Below are 21,753 nucleotides of genomic sequence, written 5' to 3' on the forward strand. Positions count from 1 at the left end.
GAAAACAAAACAAAACCGTGTCTAAAAGCATTAAAAATGGATGCCTCTGAGGATGACCAGGGACCACTATATTTCATTGTATCTCTTGGTATTTAGAGCGTTTCAAAACTGTTTTCAAGTGCTCTGTCTTAAAAAAATAAACTGTATTTTTTAAATACCATTTAAAATGTCAAGGAAATAAAATGATTCTGGCTCACAGTCAACTGTTTTTTACATTTTTGTCTGTTTTTCTTCTCCAGAGTTCCTGGAATAACGATTGCTACGGATATTATCTGTGGTTTTCCTGGAGAAACCGATCAGGATTTTCAAGAAACACTGAAACTTGTTGAAGAGTACAAATTTCCAAGCCTTTTCATCAACCAGTTCTATCCAAGACCCGGAACTCCTGCTGCAAAAGCCGAGCAAGTTCCAGCACACGTGGTGAGAACCCATTCATAGGAGCCATTACTTTGTGCCAGCAGCTGCACAGACAAACCTGTTTTGCCTACCCAGTGCCACTGGCTCGTGCTATCCTTTATGTTGCAAAACAGGAGGACATTCAAGCTGGGCATGGAAAAGTTAGATGACCTCATGCAAGGAGAGGCAGACAATATCACATTTTCTCTTGAGGAGGAAGGTTCAGCTTTTAAAAACTTTTAAAGCCACTCTCTTGTATTTACTTGTGTGTACATTTAAATATTTGGATGGTTTGAAATCAGGCAACATTTACATACATGGGAGTGTGGACTGGGATGTGGCTCCATGACTACCTAGCATATATGAGGCCTCCTTTCCATCTTTACCACTTCAAAGTAAACATATAAATGAAACAAAAGATTAATATTTGAGCAAATAAGCTTTCTATCTTCCTACTGCATAAAAATCCATTCTAATTATTTATTTGTTGGAAACTTTGTGGTTTTCTTACTTGATTCCTGTACATCTATTATTTGTCTGTTCTTCCATCCATCTATCTAACATCAGTCTATCCAGCTACCTATTTTCTTTCTATTTATTTATACCCATCTACCTGCCCATCAACTTATCCATCCAAACAAATATGCATTGTATTCTCAGTGCAAATATGTAGACTGATTTATTTTCTTTCTGATTGACAAAAATACCCAACTTTAATCCCACAGATAATTAACTTTGCCCAGACATGAAAATAAACTAATTCATTACCTTCTCTAAGTTATTACTGAGGTCTGATTTTTGGATTTGGGAGTCTGTGAGTTGCCAATGCATGTGCAGGTATAGGACAGCTTCATCAATAACCCAGGTGCCTCTCCCTCTTCTGTGTTCATCTGCTCTCTTCATCCCTAGCGTCTATTTGATCTAGCAGGTCTTGTCATAATTCAATCCATTTTTTATAACTTCATCAAAAATCTTTTTGAGCTAACGCATGTATACTGACCTTTTTTTCTGTGTGTAAATATTATGTATCATTAATAATGGTTTGTGTGTGTTTTCATATAGTGACTGTTGGATGTGCAATCAATCAGATTAAGAGCATTCTCTGTATATGAAAGTCCCTAACATGGCCATACAGAGATTACCCCTGTCCTCTCCCTTCCCAGAAGAAATACATTCCCCTCATTGAACAGACTTTATGAGTGTATGAATTTGGGTTCTGTCCATTTCTTTTTCATTCTTAGTGACTCCAGTATTTTGCAAAGTGGCTCTAGGCCATCTGTTTTCTTTGCTGTATAATGTTTTTGCATAAGTTATTTCTCCTACTATTAGAGGCAAGTGGGCTTTTTCAGCTTCTTAACATAAGAACTGCAGTCATCACCATTCTTGTTTTTATTTTTTGTTCTATTCATATGTAAGGTTTACTGCTGTGGCTAGTGAAAGTATAATTGCATTTTCATGGAACATGCAGTTGACCTGCTGGGCTAGGTACTGGCAAATTGCCTCCCTAAGTAGCTGAATAAATGTACAACGCCTGTTGCCATGTATAAAAAAAAGCTATCTGATCATCCTCCTGTAGCTCAGAGCTCTGTGCTCATGATGTTTGTGCATTACCTATGTAACGTAATCTAACTGGCCTTATTTCTCCGTGGGAACAAGTAGTATTCAACCAGCTGCTTATTGACTCTTGAGTGGTACCCCCGCCACTCTGTGGTTTTAACTTGCAGTTCAGTAAAGACATCTGGTAGTGAGCCTCTTCTCATCTCCTCCCCTCTTTCACATGTATTTCCTTGGGCAGGGTATCTGCCAAAATCTTTCGACCATTTGGAGCATGCTCTTTGCCTGTTTATTGGAAAGCTTTTAGAATTCTTTGTGATTTGGGGTAATAATCCTTCAGGTACACGTGTCTCACAAAGACTTTCTCTCTGTGTCTTCCCTTGAGTCACATTCACCTTTCTGCCATGTCATCATCAGTCTTTTTCATGTGTTTCTACCCTGGCTATTACAACAAACACCACAGAGTGACTTAGACAACAGAAATGTCTGCACATTTTTGAAGGCTGGAGGCACAGAGAAGGACCCATGCCAACTCTGCCATGTGTAGGACTCTTTCCTGGCCTTTTCCTAGCTTCTAGAGTTTTCTGGCTAGCTAAGGTGTCCTTTGTTTGCCATTGTGTAACCTTAGTTTTTGCCTTCATTGTCACCAGATATCCTTGTGTGTGTCTTATGAAAACCTCCATCTCCTCCTACCCCTCATCTTAACTGTGTTTATCTATCACATTTTGAAGTGATTAGGACTTCAAAATAAATGGGTTTTTTTTGGGGGGGAAACAACCTAAACCTCTTATATCTTAGTAATTATGCTCTATATAACAACTATTGCATGAAATTTAACCTTTATAGAATTCAGAATTATAAATCCAGAAAATTGGACATTATTGATGAAACTTTAGAGATTTACTAGGATGCTTCTCTAGTGTGGCTGCAGTCAACCTGGGCATGCAGCTGTCTCCTTGACTTACTGATTTCCTTCCTGATAGACACATGCTCAGCAGAGAACTTGTGATTAAATGTTTAAAATTCTTCAGATGGGGATCTCTGTAAGATGGCTCTGAGTTACCTGGGACAGTGACAGTTCCCTGTAACCACAAAGTTCTTGTCGGAGAGATGACAGGGTGTCAAAATTTCAGGACATGAAATCAGAAGCAACATTCCAACTGAGGTGCTTTGGAGGTCAAGATTGTGTGAGGTGAACTTCAGGGTCATCTTCTAAGCTGGAAAAGGCAAGAACAGTTTCCTTAGAACATTGAGAAAGACATATGAAAACTTGCATTTTGTCTCAAAACATTTCAGATGCTGCAAAATGAGAATGGGCTGTTTCAAAACACTAAATATAAGCTGAGCGTAGTGATTCATGCCTATAATCCCACCATTGGGAAGTCTAAGGCCAGGGAATCATGAGTTTGAGCCCAGCCTGGGCTACAGAAGGAGATCCTGTCTAAACAACACGTGCAGAAAGACTACATTTATGTTATGTTAATGTCCTAATGGACACTCACACACTGAATGCTACTGTTTGGCTTCTGGTGAGAGCTATGTTAATACATCTCTGTTCTAACTAAGGCTTATTGTTCCGGTAGATGCCTAGTGATTGTTTGTCGGTCTGTGAACATTTAGCTGCTGTTATCTTACTGATAAGATAATTGTTGGTCCCAATTATATAACATTATGATTTTAAAAAAAACCATGAAGTTGACACTCAGCCATGAGTATACTTCAGTGTTCTGAGGACTTAGTATTGGTTATCTAATTTTATTCTCTCATCATGTCTCTGAAGCAAGACCTGCTATTAATGTCTTGTTGAACATCAGAAAATCGGGGCTCAGAGTAATAGCTAATATGTGCAGGGCCCAGAGAAGCTCCTGCTTGCCTCTCAACTCTTGATGTTTAGTCAGTTCCTCCTGGCCCCGGCTGCTCACTGCCACTTAGCTCTTGTGCTCCCCGCTGCCCTGCTCTTACGAAATGCCAGGCAGAAGTAGCTTAAAGGAGGCGGGATTCATTTCGGCTCATGGCTTGAGAGGGTATTAATCCATCATGGCAAAAAGACTTGTCATGGAGGTTGGAGTGAAGATCGTGGCATCCTCAGATCTCAGAGGATCATGAAGCAGAGAGCTCTGGGCAAAGGAGAGCTGGGCTGTAGCCCCCAAGGCCTGTTCCTCAGAAACTCACCTAGATCAGATCCACAACATCCCCAAACAGCACCTCTAGTTGAGAACCAAATATTCAACACATGGCCGTGGAACCACTTCAAATGCGGTGTTTCCCTATCTGCTCTCTATTTCAGCATCTTTTCACATGGCAGGGGGCAGGGCGGATAGTAAAGCCTGGGTCATTTCTACTTATCACTTAAGCCTCTGGTTATCTTACCAGGCTCTTCTCCCGTGTTCCATTAAAGCTCTGTTTTGGTTTCTTTCTTTCTCTCTTTTTTTCTCTCTCTTTCTTTCTTTTTTTCTTTTTTGATGTCATAAAAAGTACTCTGGCAAGAGCAACTTTAAAGAAAAATGGGTTATTCAGCTATAATTCCAGGTTCTAGTCCATCATTAAAAGGAAATCAAGGCAAGAACGTGAAGCAACTAGTCATATCCACAGCCAAGAGTAGAGAGAAAGCAAATGGATGCATGCCTCTAGTGCTTAGCTCACTTTCTACATTCTTACTCATTGAGGACCCCAAGCCTAGGAAATGGTGATGCCCACAGTGGACACAGTCTTTTCACATCAGTTAATTCAGTCAAAGACAACCTCCCATAAACATGCCTGCAGACAACCTGAATCCTTCATGAAACTGTCACTCAGATAATTCTAGACTGTGTCAAGTTGACACATAAAACTCACCTTCACAGGCTTTGTGCTTATTTATACCAGGGTTTCTTAAATGGCTTCCTTTCATGTTTTTTTGACCAGAGCCTTTTACGTGATCCTGGTTATGTAAGTATATAACACAAATCAAAGTAGAACTTATTTAAAAATTATTTTGAATGCATATAAATTTGCCATTATTTTAAAGACAAAAGCAAATGTGCATACTAGTGAGATGGTGCTCGTTTATTTTTACAATAATAATTAAATCGTGGCTGAATATTTGATATTACAGGACATAGAACATCTTTATATTACAGAGATGATTGACATTTTGATTTACTAATCATCAATGTGGAAAACTCTTTTCATAAATACATAGTACAAAATAGTAGAAGTATATTTAGGACTATTTCCAAAATGACCAGAAAGTCTATGTTAAACCCAAGTCAAAAGTAAGGTTTTTGTCTGTTTGTTTTATGAAATTCAAGCCCACAACTCAAAAAAATAGTTTATAAAACCAAACACTGCATATAGCACACTCCAGTTCAAAAGTAGGCTAATTTGATACTTAGATCTGAGAGGTGGCAGTCGGAGCGCTGGAAAGGTTTCTTTCTGTAAGAGCGGGAAAGTGCACAGAAGACACCGGCAATGCCCAGAGTAGAGAGCCTGGGTCTGCACTGGTGTGCTGAAGGCTTTGGTGAGCTGTGTGATACAACACAGAAAACCCGCTGGGACTCTTCTTGTTTGTTATGCTCTTGATTTTAAATAATGTTTATCGCTGCATATTCAGAGACCTTTTGCCACTGCAAAATTTCTCTCAAACCCCACTCATCCCAGAGCCTAAGAAGCTGCAGTCTACACATTGATCTTTGTCAAGACATGTAGTTCTTGTCTTTGTTTCTAGGCTTTGAGAAATGTGAAGGCAGACTTTCTATCCCCATTGACTTAGTACATACCTGGGAAATGGCAGGAACTCAACACAAGTAGAGTTCATAAATATTGTTAACTGAGTGGTGAAGTCTGAATTACTGCCCACCATCACAAGAGGACAGGGCCTGTGAGAAAGGAAGACTGTTTCCCAGATCCAGGGAGCATAGGGGGACCAATGAATATTTAGTGAGATTAAAATTCTTCTTTTGGGGGCTGGTAGGTGGGTTCTGATTTATTTGTTTGAGGTGACAAGCAGCATAAAGGAGTAGATTATTGTCAATAGTGAGTTAGGAACTGTGGGCAAAGCTTGGGTTAAGGTGACTTTTCAGACCACGTTAAACTTTCCACTGATGTGGGACTAGAGTGGAGCTCCCAAATAGCAGTGCTTATCCGTTTTAGCACATTTTAGAAAGGAAATATAAAGGGGCAGCGTCATCAGAAAGTTCATTAGGAGGTCTTGCAAGAGTGGATATGGGAACAGTTTAGGAAGTTTAGTGGATCTAGGAATGTCTATGCCTCTCTTTAGGGTTTGATGATTCTAAGTCCTAGATCCAGTCAGCAAGACTATTCTGTGTTCTATGGAGATACTTCTACAGAGGTCATCTTATTGACCTGTTGTGCACTCCTGACAGCACCACTGCATCTCCCAGGGACTCCTGAACACTTCAGAACTCTTAGGATCACAGCTTCCTATCTGACTCCATCTGATACTGATGACTGAATCCTAGTGGTTCTGTATTGTGACCTGACCAGCTCATAATTGAAAATGCTAACCTGTAAATGCCATCCTGTCTTCTCCCTCACACTCCAGACTTGATTTTCCCTGTTCAGCTATTTCTATTCTACAGTTACAAGATGGATTTTTTCATCATTGCCTCTTTTTTCTTTGTGTTTTTATTGTTCTAAACTCCAGGTCTGTGTTTTGTAACCTGTAGAAACATCAATCTGGAACACATTTGAAAAAAATTAATTTATTTACTTTTTAAAACACCTTATTAAATTGAGCGCTTCTTTTTATTCTTCTATCAACCCTTATTCAAAACCTAAGGGAAAGAGGTCATAATGTTGAATTTGAAGGTTATAAAAATAACAAAAACTGTTGCCAAGCCTCAGCTGTGGAAAGGAAGGATTGCCAGTAATTCTCACCGGGCAGCCTCAGCAGCCCTGTCAAGCACTTGATTGTCCACCATGTTGAATTTGAGTATTAGTCTAGGCTAGAGTGTGTAAGATTCTCATGAAGAAAAGGGCTTTTTTAAAGATGTCAGTGGTCTGCAAGATTACAGAGCCAGTGTGTGCATATGATATCGTACAGCACACCATTTCCCCATAGGCAGCACAGGCCCAACAGAGAGGTATTACCTGGGAGATGATTGTATTGAAGAGTAAGATCCTGGGGCTGGAGAGAGGGCTCCACAATTAAGAGCACTGGCTGCTCTTGCAGAGGACTTGGCTTCCATTCCCAGCACACACATGGCAGCTTCAGTTTCAGGGCATGTGACACGCTCTTCTGGTCAGTAGACACACGTGAGGTACACAGACACATATGCATACAAAACACTCATATGTACAAAACAGTGTTTAAAAGCATAGGTTCTTCATTCCTCTCAGTCAGACCATGCTTTCCAGATGCCAACATTTCCCTGAGCATACTCATTGTGACCACCTCAGTTTTCTGTCTGTCATCCTAGACCTCTTGCCTACGTTCCCACCCTTTGGTTAGGTCCTGATCTGAGAGGATAAGCTCTATGGCCTTGTCAATTAGCTGTGTGAGTGACAGGATACTCACTGCATTGGAGACTAGGTCTTGCACAAGCCCTGCTGCTGTGATAGTCTGTGTTCACGATGCTAAGGAGCAGCAGACTTGTAAACACAGAACTTTGTTTACAGATGTTCGAAAGACCTCCTGTTAATCATACCCAGCTTAAAAAAAAACAAATGAAAATAACAAATCTAAACAGGGATGTCTCTGCTTGAGCATCTTTAGTCTTAGAACCACCAATCAAGTTTTTTTTTTTTAATCTAAATCTGGGATAATGAAGAGTGGGTATGATTTTACCTCACTGAGAGTAACGTTCCTTTATGATTTATGATGATCTTACAGAAAACCATGTGACACAAACAAAACCTACATAATGTGTTCAGTTTGTTCCTTCAAACTTTTTAATTTTGGCATTAACTTTTATCCTGCATTTAGGAATTTTTAATTACTATGACTGTAAGAAAAAATATGATTACAGGTGGTTTTTCTATGTTAGATGTTGCGTGCTAGAGGGTGTTAAGATGGAGAATGTCTGACTGGATTTATATGGAGAATATAAATCCTGGACTTTGAAAAGTCATTTTTATTCTATTTCTGTCTAGGTTTTTTTTTTCTTTTCATGAGGGATTATATGCCTTCTTTTATACAAGTTCCAAAAAAAATTGCAAGGATCTACATAATTCTTCTGTGTCTTTTATATGAACCTGATTTATTAAAATTATAATATTCAATTTTAACTCATTTTTATTACCTTAATAATGGTTTTATAAGAGATGACACTCTTTGGACTAACTTCTAAGGAAAAAGAACCTTGTGGTGCTGTCTTCTGGTTTTGGTCTTCTATTTCTTTCTCTATGATAAGTGTGGTTCAATAATAATTCCATATTTCTTCTCTTTCAGGGGAATTAGAATTGTGGTTTCAAGAACTAGAACTGATGTTAACTGTGCATTCAGGGTAGCAGGAATGATTTAGTAGTGTAGCACGAAGCTCACGTCTAACTCTTGCTCCTAAGAATTTTCTTTGTTTCATAATTAAGGACAAGAGAACCAAACCCAAGTGAATAAGCATTCAAATGGATAAAAGTGTATCTTGCTGATTATGTTCAATGTGCGAGTCTTGTCATTTTGTACACGTGTCCTGACTCCTTAGTTTTACTACTCACAGCAAGGTACCCTCAAGCAGTGCATTGTGAAACAGGGTTTAGGAGGGGTTCTGGAAAAGCTTCCATTTTGTGAGGTCAGTGTGTGACAGAACAGCATGGGCTCTGCTTTCTGTGTGTCCTGCCTGGTGTCATCTTTGCAGGAATCTAGCATTTCTCCTTGGCAGTCCAGTTAGCTGGACTGAGTGTCACTAAGTTGGTTTGCCTCACAGTGAAGTAGAAATCCTGGGACTGCAGCTGTATTCTTTCTGCTCTCTTGATCTTTGCTGTTATAAAAAGCAAGGGAAATATTCATTCCAGAAATTCATAATTTTAGAAAATAAAATGCTGACATTTAAAGTATGTCCTCTTAGGGCAATTGCTGTGTGGTTTCAAAAGTGCTTTTAAGTTCTTTTTCTAAAAATTCATAGCTTTAGTTTATTCCGTGTGCATGGGTGTGTATGTATATGGGCACATGTGTGAGGTGAGGGTCCATGGAAGACTTGCCAGAGGTGTTCTCTCCATCCACCACATGGGTTCGGGGACACACTCAGGTTGTTTGGCTTGAAGACAGACACGTTGCCTGCCGAGCCGTCTCACTGGTCTTGTTTTTAACTCCCTAAAAATGTTTTTAGACCTGAAGAAAAGACTTAGGTATGGTAAAGGGACTCCAGCTACACTTCCCCGAGGTGAATCAGTTTTTGTATTTCAACATTTTACTATGTTCTCACATGCTCACTCTTGCATGTGTTTGTGCCCTGTCCCCCATCTTTCTCCGGAATATTTCACCCTTCCCCTGTCTTTCCTTCCCTCCAGAAACCCTGTCTCGAAAAACCAAAAAAAAAAAAGGAGATAGTCTTACTCTTTCCCTGAACAATCTGTGTAACGAACCCTCCATCCTTTAATAATTAGTATACATTTACCTTGTTTGGGTGAATGCTTTTAATCCCACGTATGTCACAGAAGAAAAAGCAGTGAGGCTCTGGAAATATCTCAAATGATTATGTCCCATTTCCCGCTTTCTGACTACTTAAACTGCTACAGTCATATAGTCTGAGATACTTTTCACTTTAATTCCAATCCATTCCAAACTTTTGGATAGTTTTTTAAGAATTTTTAACCCTGAGCCTATCTTTAAAATAAATAAAATAGCTCAGATTTCAAGTTTCGGGGCAGAGAAGGGAAACCCAATTTAGAAAGGGCAGAATTTATCTCATGAAGTGCCTGTCGTTTACTTGGCGGTTAGCAATATGCGTGGACCCTTCATCCTCGAAACTGCAGATCAAAACCTGTATGCGTTGAGAGAAGCTGGGTAGACTTACGGATGATAAAAATCTCTGCTTGAAGGAGAATTCACAGGTTGTGTCTGAAGTGTTTCTCCTGATGTACTGTGAGACTCGCTGCATGGAAATTGGTGTGGGCTGCATGCTGTTGGAGGCAGAAATACTTCCCTTCCATCTTAAATATCTTTCCTGCCCTAACTCTCAACTTCTGGTATCTGTGAAATCACAAAGTATACTCTCAAGTGGCTTTTTGCTTCTTTGAACTTGTTATTTTAGGGAAAACTAATATAAAGAAATGGGAGAACATTCCCATGTAAGTTCCAGCTGGTTCTGGAATCAAACAGAAAAATGCACCATTTCCCTACCAGAATGCTCTTTTTACTCGTAAAAACTGCTCCTTGTAGGTTATGAGCTTGGTTCTTCTGCAGAATAAAGTTTATGTAAAATAAGATTTTTAGCTTCATCCTAAGTTTCTCTCCTTTTTATCTCACAGCGTTTACACAATGCTGGATTCTCATTTTGTTCTATATCGGATATTTTTAAAGGAACTTGTGAGTTCCTTGTACATGTATGAACTATGAGCTTAAAAAGTATTCTTCAATGAACAAAAAAAAGATTTGATTTTTTTATTTTTTTATTATTTTACATTTCAACCATATTTTCCCCTCCTTTCTCTCCTGCCATGCCCTACACCTCTCCTCCACTCCTTCCCATCTATTCTTCCTCTGTTTCTGTTCAGAAAGGGGTAGGCCTCCCATGGGTATTAGCAAAACATGGCATACCAAGTTGTGGTAAGACTAAGCACCTCCCATTGTATTAGGACTGGGCAAGACAGTCTAGTATGAGGAATAGGGTCCCAAGAGTCAGTCAAAGGGTTAGGAACAGCCCTTGCTCTCATTGTTAGAAGTCCCACCAGTAGATCAAGCTACATAACTGTCACATATATGTAGAGGGTCTAGGACGTTCCCACGCAGGCTCCCTGGTGTTGGTTCAGACTCTGTGAATTCCTATGAACCAGATTAGTTGTTTCTGTGGGTTTTCTTGTGCTGTTTTTGACCCCTCTGGCTCCTACAAGCTTTCCTCCCTCTCTTGAGCATGATTCCCTGAACTCAGCCTAATGTTTGGTTGTGGGTCTCCACATCTGTTTCCATCAATTACTAGATGAAGGCTCTCTGCTGACATTGGTGGTCGTCACTAATCTATGAGTATAGCAGAATATCATTAAGTATCATTACGCTGACATTTTTTTTCTCCATTCATGTTTGGTTCTATCATAGATCTCTGGTTTTATTCTTTTATAAAAACTTCCAAACTGCAGAGTAAGGTTTATTGCATATATTATTAACCCATAAGGATAACTTAGAGTCAACAGTACTGTGACAGCTGGAAAGCACATGAGCACTTGACCAGAGTTGACTGACCCAGAGAAACTCATACACCGTAGGCCCCTGTCCATGGGTTTCCCATCCACAAATTCAGCCATCCATGAAAAGGCCATTTAGGGAAGGAAATACCTCTGTATCAAGCCAGCATTTGTCCTTGTCATCATTCCCAGGCAGTGGTGACGCACATCTTTAATCCCAGCACTCGAGAGGCAAAAGCAGGAGGATCTCTGTGAGTTTGAGGCCAGCCTGGTCTACAGAGTGAGTTCTTGGACAGCCAGGCTGTTTCACAGAGAAACCCTGTCTCAAAAAACTAAAGAGAGAGAGGGGGGGAGAGAGAGAGAGAGAGAGAGAGAGAGAGAGAGAGAGAGAGAGAGATGTTAAGCATAATGACAGGTGCTTAACAAGGGCGTACACTGCATTAGTGTTGTAAGTAAACTAGAGAAAATTCTTTTAAAAGTATACCAGAGGATATGTGTAGGCTCAGTGTGCTTGCTAAAGCATTTTATATGAGGGTCTTGAACATCCACAGTTCTTTGTGTCCTTGGGACTCTTAGAACCAACTCACCACCAATGCTGGAAAACACTTCTATGCTGGAGATCATATTTAAGGGGTCAGGGAATCAGCTGGTTTTTCTGTAAGGGAAAATGAGGCAGGAAGAGAACAGTGCTATCAGAAAAACTGCTTAAACCATGAAGGAGTTAGAGTCTTCTTCTTCTCCTCTTCCTCCTCCCTCCAACTCAGACTTCCAGGTGACACCCCTTCCCTTGTCCCGACTGAAAGCTTGTGGCTTGTACATTGAGGTGACAGTAAAAACTGTATGGAAGGACCCTGGGTGTGGTTGAAGACAAGTAGGATCCAGTCAGTACCTGGACATGGAATACTGGTTTTGTCCAGCAAGTAGAATACTGGCAGTAGCTATGGCTTTGCCTTCTTGAGGAGAGATTGAAGGGGCCTCTTTGGGAAAGCTGACCAGCCCAGCACTAAGGAACCTCACCTACAGAGTTCTAGAGTTAAGCCTCTGGTCGATCACTCCATAGAGAAGTTCACACCAAGCTTGGACCTGGCTTTGAACTTTCAGTTATGGTACTTTTTTCTGTCCCTTACTTTAAAAGTTATGGTACTTTTTTTCTGTCCCTTACTTTAAAAGACTGTCATTCATGGACTGTGAGATATCTCAGGAAAGTTAAGAAAATGCCCTGTGTCCACAGACCAGAGTCATTGGGATAAAGGAAGAACAAGCAAGATTCTGGGTGAACAACAACAACAAAGTCTAGGATCTACCATCAGTATTGAACGCATGAAGCAAGATCAGGGTGCCATTTAACATAATGCTTTAGACGAAAAAGGGAAATTCTTAGAAATTACTAACGTGACAAAAGAGGAAAATATGTATTTGAATAAAGTAGAGCATATACCTAGAAAATAAATGAAATTACGTAGAAAATATTTTGAGAACATGAAAATAGAGAGCAGTCTGTGAGGATTGAACACTTAACTAACAATTCTAAAAAGACTGCAGTGAAAAGTAATGAAATAATTCAAAAATACTTCCAGTGACTGACGAACATGCTTTGCCAGTCAAAAAATGGCCACCAGAGGCCTGAATCATGAATCTGTGGCAGACCTAACTAAAGCAAGATAAGGGACAAGCACAGTGCTTGCTGCGAGGATTGGGGAGTCAGAGAGGTTCAGGCTTCTGGACAGCACCCAAAGAACACTCAGATGACCAGCACTAAAGAAAAATGCTTTCCAGTCTAGGATTTTATGCAGTTTTCAGAAAGCTTTTAAAGGCAGTCTGGGCATCATCAAATAAGAGACTAAGTGAAGGATGAGGACACAGGATAAAGGAAGCATAAGCTTAGCACAGATAAGAGGTGAGCAGACCTCCAGGATGCTAAAGGAGACAGCTGTGTGCCAGACCTTAAGAGCAGACAGATCAAATAAGAGCCAGCCAGAGAGTTTTAAAAGAACCTTCTTCCAGAAGATAAAAGGGGAGGGCTGGGGTTTAGCTCACTTGTAGTGTGCTTGCCCAGCATGTCCTGAGTCTTTGATACCATATCCAGATCCAACTCCATTTTTAAAAATTGGTATTTCACAAGACTAACATTATATTGATATCTAAATCATGAACAGTTACCACAAGAAAACCATGGGCCGTTATATTGAATTAGCATTGGTGTGAAAATCTTCAATTAAATATTGTCAGGCCAAATTCAAAGCACTTTAGAACAGTTGTACATCATGATCCAATGGGACTTAACCCTGGTATGCAAAGCTGGATTAATAGTGTAACTTAATGATTGTGATCTATACAATAGTGAAAAAAAAAATAAAAAGAACATGATCATCTCAGATAACAAAGAAAAAGCATTGAACAAATTCTAATTTTTTTCTTGATTAAAAAACACAAAACAACAACTGCAAAACTGCCAACAATTTAGGAGTTCAAAAAAGTAATCAACATAATAAAAGTTACTTATCAAAAATGTCATAACAAAAAATGAAAGCCTTTTCCTCAATAGCTGGTTCCTGACAAAGATGGCTTCTTCTGTCATTGTCTGTGTTACTGAAAATGATGATGAATGATGAGACAGTAAAAATGAATAAAGGTTTAAAATAAGACAGGAATCAAAAATTTTTATTAAGGATGATATTACCCTATGTGCTAAAAGCAGAAAACAAATTCACGGAAGTTCCAAAACCAACTTTAAAAAACCACTTGCAATTCCATATGAAAATACTGACGAAGTTGAAGAATATATCAAAGTAAGTCTCTTTTTGTAGTAGCACCAAAAATAGACAACAATAAACTTAGCCAGAGTGATGGAGGAAGGTCATTGGCCAATAAAGAAACTGCTTGGCCCTGTGGGTGGAGTAAACAGAACAAAATGCCGGGAGGAAGAGGAAGTGAGCTCAGACTCCACAGCTCTGCTCTCCTGAGCAGATGCCTCAGAGAGACGCCATGCCCTGCTCCCTGGCAGACGCACGCCATGAAGCTCCGACCCAGGATGGACATAGGCTAGAATCTCCCCGGTAAGCGCACCTTGGGGTGCTACACACAGATGATTAGAAATGGGCTAAATTAATATGTGAGAATTAGCCTAGAAGAGAATGGGCCAAGCAGTGATTAAATGAATACAGTTTCCGTGTAATTATTTCGGGCATAAGCTAGCCGGGCAGGCGGCTGGGGTGTTGGGGACGCAGCCGCACCACCGCCCTTATTACAACACCAGAGAAGTGAAAGATCTTGGTAGGAAAAATCTATTTTAAACATCAATAGAAGAAAATGAAGAAGTGCAAGAATTCAGTGTTCATGAGCCAAAAGAATATTATTAAAATGATCATATTCTCCAAAGATTCAAATCTATCAGACACAGATTCAGCAAAATGCTTGTTAAAATCCCAATGATATATTCTTTACAAAAATGGAAAAACTCATTTAACAATTTATGTAGAATCACGAAGACCCTGAATAGCCAAAGCAATTCTAGAAAGATAAAGGCATCACATATTCTGTTTTTAAATTTCACTATAAAGTTTTATTAATAACAACACTATCATGCTGACATAAAAGCAGACTCATAGATGAATCAAACAGAGTTGAAAAATAATTCCAAGCATATGGCAGACTCTTTCTCGACCTGGCACTGGAAGACAAATGGGAAAAGGGCAATCTGTCTGTTAAGTAGCCATGAGGGAATTAGATTCCCATATGCAAAAGAATCTAACTGAAACCGTGATCTCACCTAACCCCGAGTACCTGGAAAGACTGAGAAGGTAAGGCCACAGCTCCGGGTGAGCCATAGGCAGGAGGCCTCTTCATAATGGCTTGGTAGTTCCGTTTTTAATAGCCCACAGAAACTTGGGCTTCGAAACTAAAAAGACACAATATTGAACAATATGCTCTACACAGCAAGAGTCAATGAAATGAAAAGATAGGTATACTAGGGAACTTGTAAATCTTATATCCAAGAAGTTGATATCCAGAGTTTGAACAGAATTCATACAACATCTAAGTGGTAATATATAGTGATTTTGAACAACAACCAGAAAAAAATTGAAAATAATAAATGTTTTGGAGGTGTCAGGGAAAATAGTTACTGAAAGCAAATAATATATACAAAGTAGCCTGTGCTGAGGCAGCCTCCTCGACCTGAGGTCTGGGTTACACACTGTTTGGTTTACTCATAGCTTCAATATGCTCCCTACAGATTCCTGCCCTGGGGGTGGTACTTAATATGGCGGTGCTGATGTGGTAGAGACATTAAAAGATGAACCAGACAGGCTGTGTTCCACAGCAAAGTGCATGCTTGAGGGCCTTGGCCCAATTTCTGCAATACAGGAAGAGGTTTGACCTGGTGGGAGGTCCCAGCCTGGCCCCTTCCACACCTGTCTTTCTGTCTCTGTGCAGACTCTCCTGCCAGTGTGGTGCAGCCCTCGGTGCCATGCCCTTGACCCACTGAAGCTGTGGTTAAAGCTTGCAGATCGTTTTGTACTTTCCCTGCCCCTATCCCTAACACACACACACACACACACACACACACACACACACACACACGTCTGAGCCCTTCCCCGTGGTAGCCTGAGAATTTACATCCAGTGGACCTCTGTGTAGGAGCCCTGCTCTACAACACACAAAAACATGGTCTGACTTCTGAATTGACATGAAAACAAGAGAAGGAAAGAGCTGAGCTGTCTATTAAATTGTCCTCTGGTTATCAAATAAAGGCTCCTTTGTCATAAAGGCCAAAAATAAAAGAAAATGTGTATGTTTAATATAGAGAAAAAAATAACTCTATTTTTTTGGCATAGTACTTGAAGAGAAGCTAGGTCAGAAAGCCCAGCCACCCCTGAACTGAATTTAGACTCCGTATTATTGGAGTGATAGGTGTGAGGGATGTCTGCATTGCTGCTCGAAATGAGTTTTTACAGTAGGTGCTAAATTAGATGTAGAAAGTAGTGGAGTTATCAAGCCTCCATGGTCATGTCTGACCTTCCAGGTCACAGCCGTGGGATCATAATAAAAATGAGTCTCGGGCTTATCAAGAGAGGCAGCAATAACTGGCACCGAACAGTTTTCAAGCTTTTCCACAAATGGGATGACACCAGGGCTTATTTGGGGTCAGGGAGGAGGCACGCTGCTTTTGATCAGTTTTTAGAACCATACAGCAGCTTACCTGGGGGTCAGAGAAATTTAGTTTTCTCCATTCTTTTTTCACCCCCTCCCCCACTCCTCCTGGGCACTGTGCAGATTGGCCTCTGCACGCTGATACAAGGCTGTGGGTGTCCACAGGGCTTGGGAAGGTCCAGATTCCATGTCTACAGGATGGGCTCCCGGCCTCAGCCTTGCTGAGTGTTGGATTTAGTACAGGGACAGGATCTCAACAATGGGAAAATAAGTCTGATGGCTGATGGCAATATAAATAAAACGTTCACAGAAGGCCAAGGTGCTGATGAGCAAAACTCACCTGCACTAGTTTGATCCACTTCCAAAATGTTACTCTCACACTTATGTCCCTTCCTTGACTTTTTCTTTTCTCTTTGGCTCAGCTGTAAATTATTTCATGGCCATCAAACACTGTTGTTAAGCAAGTGGGAAACAGGTAAATAAATCCAGTTGTCCCTGCCTTCTTTAACCCTAAAAAAAAAAAAAAAAACTTAATAGAAGTTTATAGAAACAAAGATAATAGCAGTGTAGTACACAGGCTGCATACACGTTGTCCCATATTACTTGCTGGGTTGTTAAAGTGCTGTAGACATCAGAGCTTTAACGCCATAACTGTGAATCCTTCCAGAGATGCATTATCACATACCGTGTACTTAAGAAATGCTTTAAAGCCAAGAAGTAATAGAACCATCTTCCTGCATGGAAGAGGCTTCTGCCCATGGGTCATTTCCCTTCTCTGAAGTGCTTTTGAACTCCAAAGGGGCTTAGATTGGGGATTACTTACATAGATTTGACTAGTTGAGCATCTCTAACCCAGATTCTAAAACAAATACTTCCAGGCATGTCAGATGTGTGGGTTAGAATACCTACCCAGTGCTTAGATTGTTGTAAACAGTTTTAATGGGAAGGAAATGAGCCCATTTCCTTTGCTTTGTCTAGCAAATCAGCTTCCAAGTGATGAAGAGGCAGGGAAGCCTTGGTAAGCTTGCTGGCTAGTTTGATATCAACTTGACCCAGGCTAGAATCATTTCGGAAGAAGGAGCCTCACCCGAGAACCCCACTAGCTTGGTAATTGATATGGGAGGGCCCCGTTTACTGTGGGAGGTATAATACCTGGGCCAGTAGTCCTGGGTGCTATAAAAACTCATATAAGACTATGAAGAGCAAGTCAGAAACCAGTGCTCCTCCATGGCCTCTGCTGCAGTTCCTGCCTCCAGGTTCCTGCTTGAGTTCCTGCTCTGATTTCTCTAGATGATTTACTAGGAACTGTAAGCTAGAATAAACCCGTTCCTCCCCTGTGTTGCTTTTGATCATGGTGTTTATCACAGCCATAGAAACCAAGCTGAGACTTTGGGATGCAGCATTCTTGTATTCTCAGTTACTGTATTTGCTGGAAAACTTGGTATCTAGAACACATGGATTGTCTGACCACACCCTGAATGATTATTGGTTGTTTTGCTTTTTCTTTATGTAAGGAGAAGCCATGATGTACCTGTGGATTTTGACCACCATGCTATTTTTCTATCCCACAGAAGCTATGTAGGATTTGTTAGAGGAAGGAGCCGCTTGTTGGTTCCCAGCCACCCAGCTAACTTAGACCTGAAAATAATCACACAGAAACTGTATTAATTAAATCACTGCTTGGCCCATTAGCTCTAGCTTCTTATTGGCTAACTCTTATATTAACTTAACCCATTTCTATTAATCTTTATATCACCACGTGGCTGTGGCTTACTGGGTAAAGTTTCCAACATCTGTCTCCAGCAGATCCATGGCTTCTCTCTGACTCTGTCCTTCTTTCTCCCAGCATGCAGCCTAGCTTGCCCTGCCTAGTTCTGTTCTTCCCTGTCATAGGTTCAAAGCAATTCTTTATTCATTAACCAATAAAAGCAACACATAGACAGAAGGACCTCCCATACCAATTTGTTGTTAGAGAACGGAACTTTATGAAAATGCAAACATAATTTAAAATTTTTTTCCTGAAGTATAAATTGAATCAAAGTAAAAATCCCTGGAAGACCAATTTGAAACTGAGTTGTTCACCATGAAAGTCCTGAAGCATCATTTATAGATATAATGATGATAATAGTGCCATCCAGCCTGGTGATTGGCATCTGATCTAATAATCTGCTTAATCATGAATCAGATATTCATTCTGTGGGAGACACTCTTATTAAGCAGTGCTTATACCAGACATTGCCACCCAGAACATTTGCAATTCTTTTTTGCCAACATGTCAGCACTCACTGTGTGCTTGGCTGCTGCGTAAGTAAGTATGCCCAAGGCTTGCCTCTTCCTCCGCATGAGTTCATGAGCTCTGCTAAGTCAGTAGTGTCAGCTGGCTTGCTTACAGGTGCATTAATATAGTGCCTGCAAAATGGTGGTGACATAGAAAATGGCTTATTATACCAGAACTCAGAGAATGGATTGTATGTGAAGAAGGTGATCGTGGAAGCAGAAAAATGTGCCAGAAGGCTCATAGGAAAGGAAGATAGAATGTCCACACTTAGAAGAGTAACTGCATGGCCGAAGGCTCCATCAAATAATTGAATGGATATATGGTTGGGGGACTGATCAGACGACTCTGAGAGGGAATTAAGGACAAAAGAATTGGGAAGCTAAGATTGCTGACCAGAAATAGGTTGGAGCGTTATATCATAAATTGAGGTGTTAGAAGAAAATTTGGCGAGGTAGTTAGAGGACCCAGGGGCTCAGGAAAGATAAACCAGCATTGTATAGGCTGGGGAAGAGAATGGGTAAATAAACCTTGAGAACATCTCCCTTATGCAGTTTCTTCAGTAGTCACCAAATCATGGCTTTCTCGTCAAAGAGGCATTGACACACAGCAACAGTAATTAGAAACTCTTTACAAAGAGCATTTCTGTTAGAATGGACATTTACCCATGGAAGAGACACATTTTAAACTTAATTTTATTTGCCTGTATATATGTTTATGCACCAGGAACATGCCTGGTACCTACAGTAGCCATTGGAACTGATGCCGAGACTGGAGTAACAGACGGTTGTAAGCCACCATGTGGGTGCTGAATCAAATGGGGGGCTCATAATTACTGAACCATCTCTCCAGCCCCAGAAGAGACTATTGTGACCTGGAGAGGCAGTGGGTCCCTACCAGCTCTTTCCTAATGTGAGTTGGGAGAGACAGGTTCTGTCAAACATGGCAGCCGGTTAGCAGCAAGAGTGGTGTGAGCTTTGACACAGGACTAGGAACTCGAGTGTCTGAGCCTTCCAGGTTTTCTGGAGAGTGAAACCAGATGACTGTATTTGAAAACTCATGCCTCCTAAGTGAGAGGCGGTGGATCCAACCGTAGTTCTAAATTCTGGCTTTATATCTGCTTCGCTTGGGATGCTTGTCTATACCCAACTCTGAGGCTGTATCCCAAATCCACCAAACTGAAGCTTCTAACTTCTAACTTGAGGAGCCGGATATCAGTATCGTGTAATCCTGGGTGGTTTTGTGTGTAGCCAGAGGGACAAAAGAGGTGATTGAGAGTGGAGGATGGCAGAGTCTAGGTAGGTGCTAGGTACTGAATATTCTCAGCTTTCCTAATCCACATAGTCTCTACTGCAGCCTTTCAGCAGGGTCTTTGAAGCATAGGTGCTACCTACAGAAGGAATGAACCAAGCTGGAGCCCAGTGTCTACAAACACACACACACACACACACGCACACACACACACACACACACGCACACGTTTCATTTTGTGTCATATCCAAAGCATTTGAAAATATAAAGACAAACTTCAAAGTATGACAAACAGACACGAATTAGGCCCGCAGATCATGTATTGGGGAACTTTTTACTTAAAGAGTGAAGAAAAGAAACAGTGAGATGACAGTGTCGATAGGAGAGAACCTTCCCCTGTATTGTAGTCAGTCAGGATGGCAAAGTGCAGGCTGGCATTACTGAGTGGCTAGTGAGAGCCACCTGTCTTCTCGCCCATTTTGAGTGCCCAGAAGTAACCACACAGAAAATGTTTGAATGAACCATTGTGTAGAATCTGCTACTTTGTCCTCTTGCTGCTAATGGCTACTCATCTGAGCAACAACTGTGACACAAATGAATGTTTTTTCATTCCTCTGTGCCCACTATGACTTTGTTGTCAAATAATGACTTTTCCTTGCAAATAAATGTTCTCTGTAGAAAATAGAGAGTGTGTGCACTAAGGCCTGGCTGCTCCCTTCCACTTCATGACATATCAGCATCTCCCTGCAGGTTTCCCTGGTTGTTGCCCACTGAGGACCCCATTGAAGACCTAAGAGTCAATGGACTGCTCTGTTGTCACTTTCCCCTGTCCATCATAGGAAGTAGATAGATCTACTTCCTGTGATGGGGTAAGCAGATCTATCTACTTCCTATGATGGGGTGAGCAGACCTCATCTTCCTATGATGAAGTAAGCAGATCTATCTACTTCCTATGATGGGTAAGCAGATCTATCTATTTTTTATGATGGGTGAGCAGACTCATCTACTTCCTATGATGTGGTAAACAGAGCCATCTACCTCCTAATTTCTGCCCTTAGCATTGGCCATCTTATCCTTCCACTCGGTGGTGTGAAGGATCATCTTAGTTATTTTTCAGCTCTGACTAGAGACTGGGGTGAAATCTACATAGGACATTGTAGCCTTGTTTTATTTTGTCTTCCCTATTGTCACTGAAGATGCCTCTCTCACAAAATAGCAAGGAACTACTTTTTACACCTTAGAAAACACAGAGGCATGAGAAACGTAGCTCAGTCGTAGAACATTTGTTTGTTGGCTTTTGACTAGTGTGTGGAGTTCTATCCACAGCACTACAGATAGCAAACACAACAATTACAATGCTAGCAGATAAGATTTGAAGCCCTTTCCTGTTTCAATCATATGTCACATCAGTTTTCCAACTGGTTTTTAAACTTTGAGGTTTGTGATTTAAATTCCAGGGACTTTTTTTTTTCTCCTTTTTACTAGTCTTTCATTGAGGATTGCTATCTCTGAACCACCATTGACATATTGACAATAGGAATGTGAGACTGTTCACTCTCGATTGGTATTGTCAATGCTTTTAATAAAGCTTCTGATGTTTTCCACACACAGCACAGTAAAGGACCAGGATTATTGAATTAGTTTTCCTTCCTTTTCAGAAGCACTCACCATCTTAGGCCTGTAGCATCAACCTGCTCTGCAAGCCCATACTTGGTGTGACCCAGAGGATTCTGTGTCTTAAGTAAAGGAGCAGATGAGGGAGCAAGGCAAAGCTGCAGGCACAATGTAGAACTGAAGAGCTCTTAATGATAGCAAAAGCCAAAGGATGTTAGGGAAATGACTGAGGAGCA

At 40.7% G+C, this 21,753-nt stretch overlaps 1 protein-coding gene across 1 annotated transcript in view; it reads left to right on the forward strand.

Moving 5' to 3' along the window:
• Cdkal1 (CDK5 regulatory subunit associated protein 1 like 1) overlaps positions 1-21,753 on the forward strand; it is a 532,123-nt gene that overhangs the window by 390,282 nt on the left and 120,088 nt on the right. Inside the window, 1 exon segment of the mRNA XM_041633005.1 lies at positions 240-420. Within this exon segment, the coding sequence (XP_041488939.1) occupies positions 240-420 (181 nt within the window).

This window comes from Microtus oregoni, unplaced genomic scaffold, assembly GCF_018167655.1.
Source record: "Microtus oregoni isolate MIOR12 unplaced genomic scaffold, Mior012 000042F_ref0000377, whole genome shotgun sequence".
NCBI classification, from domain to species: domain Eukaryota; kingdom Metazoa; phylum Chordata; class Mammalia; order Rodentia; family Cricetidae; genus Microtus; species Microtus oregoni.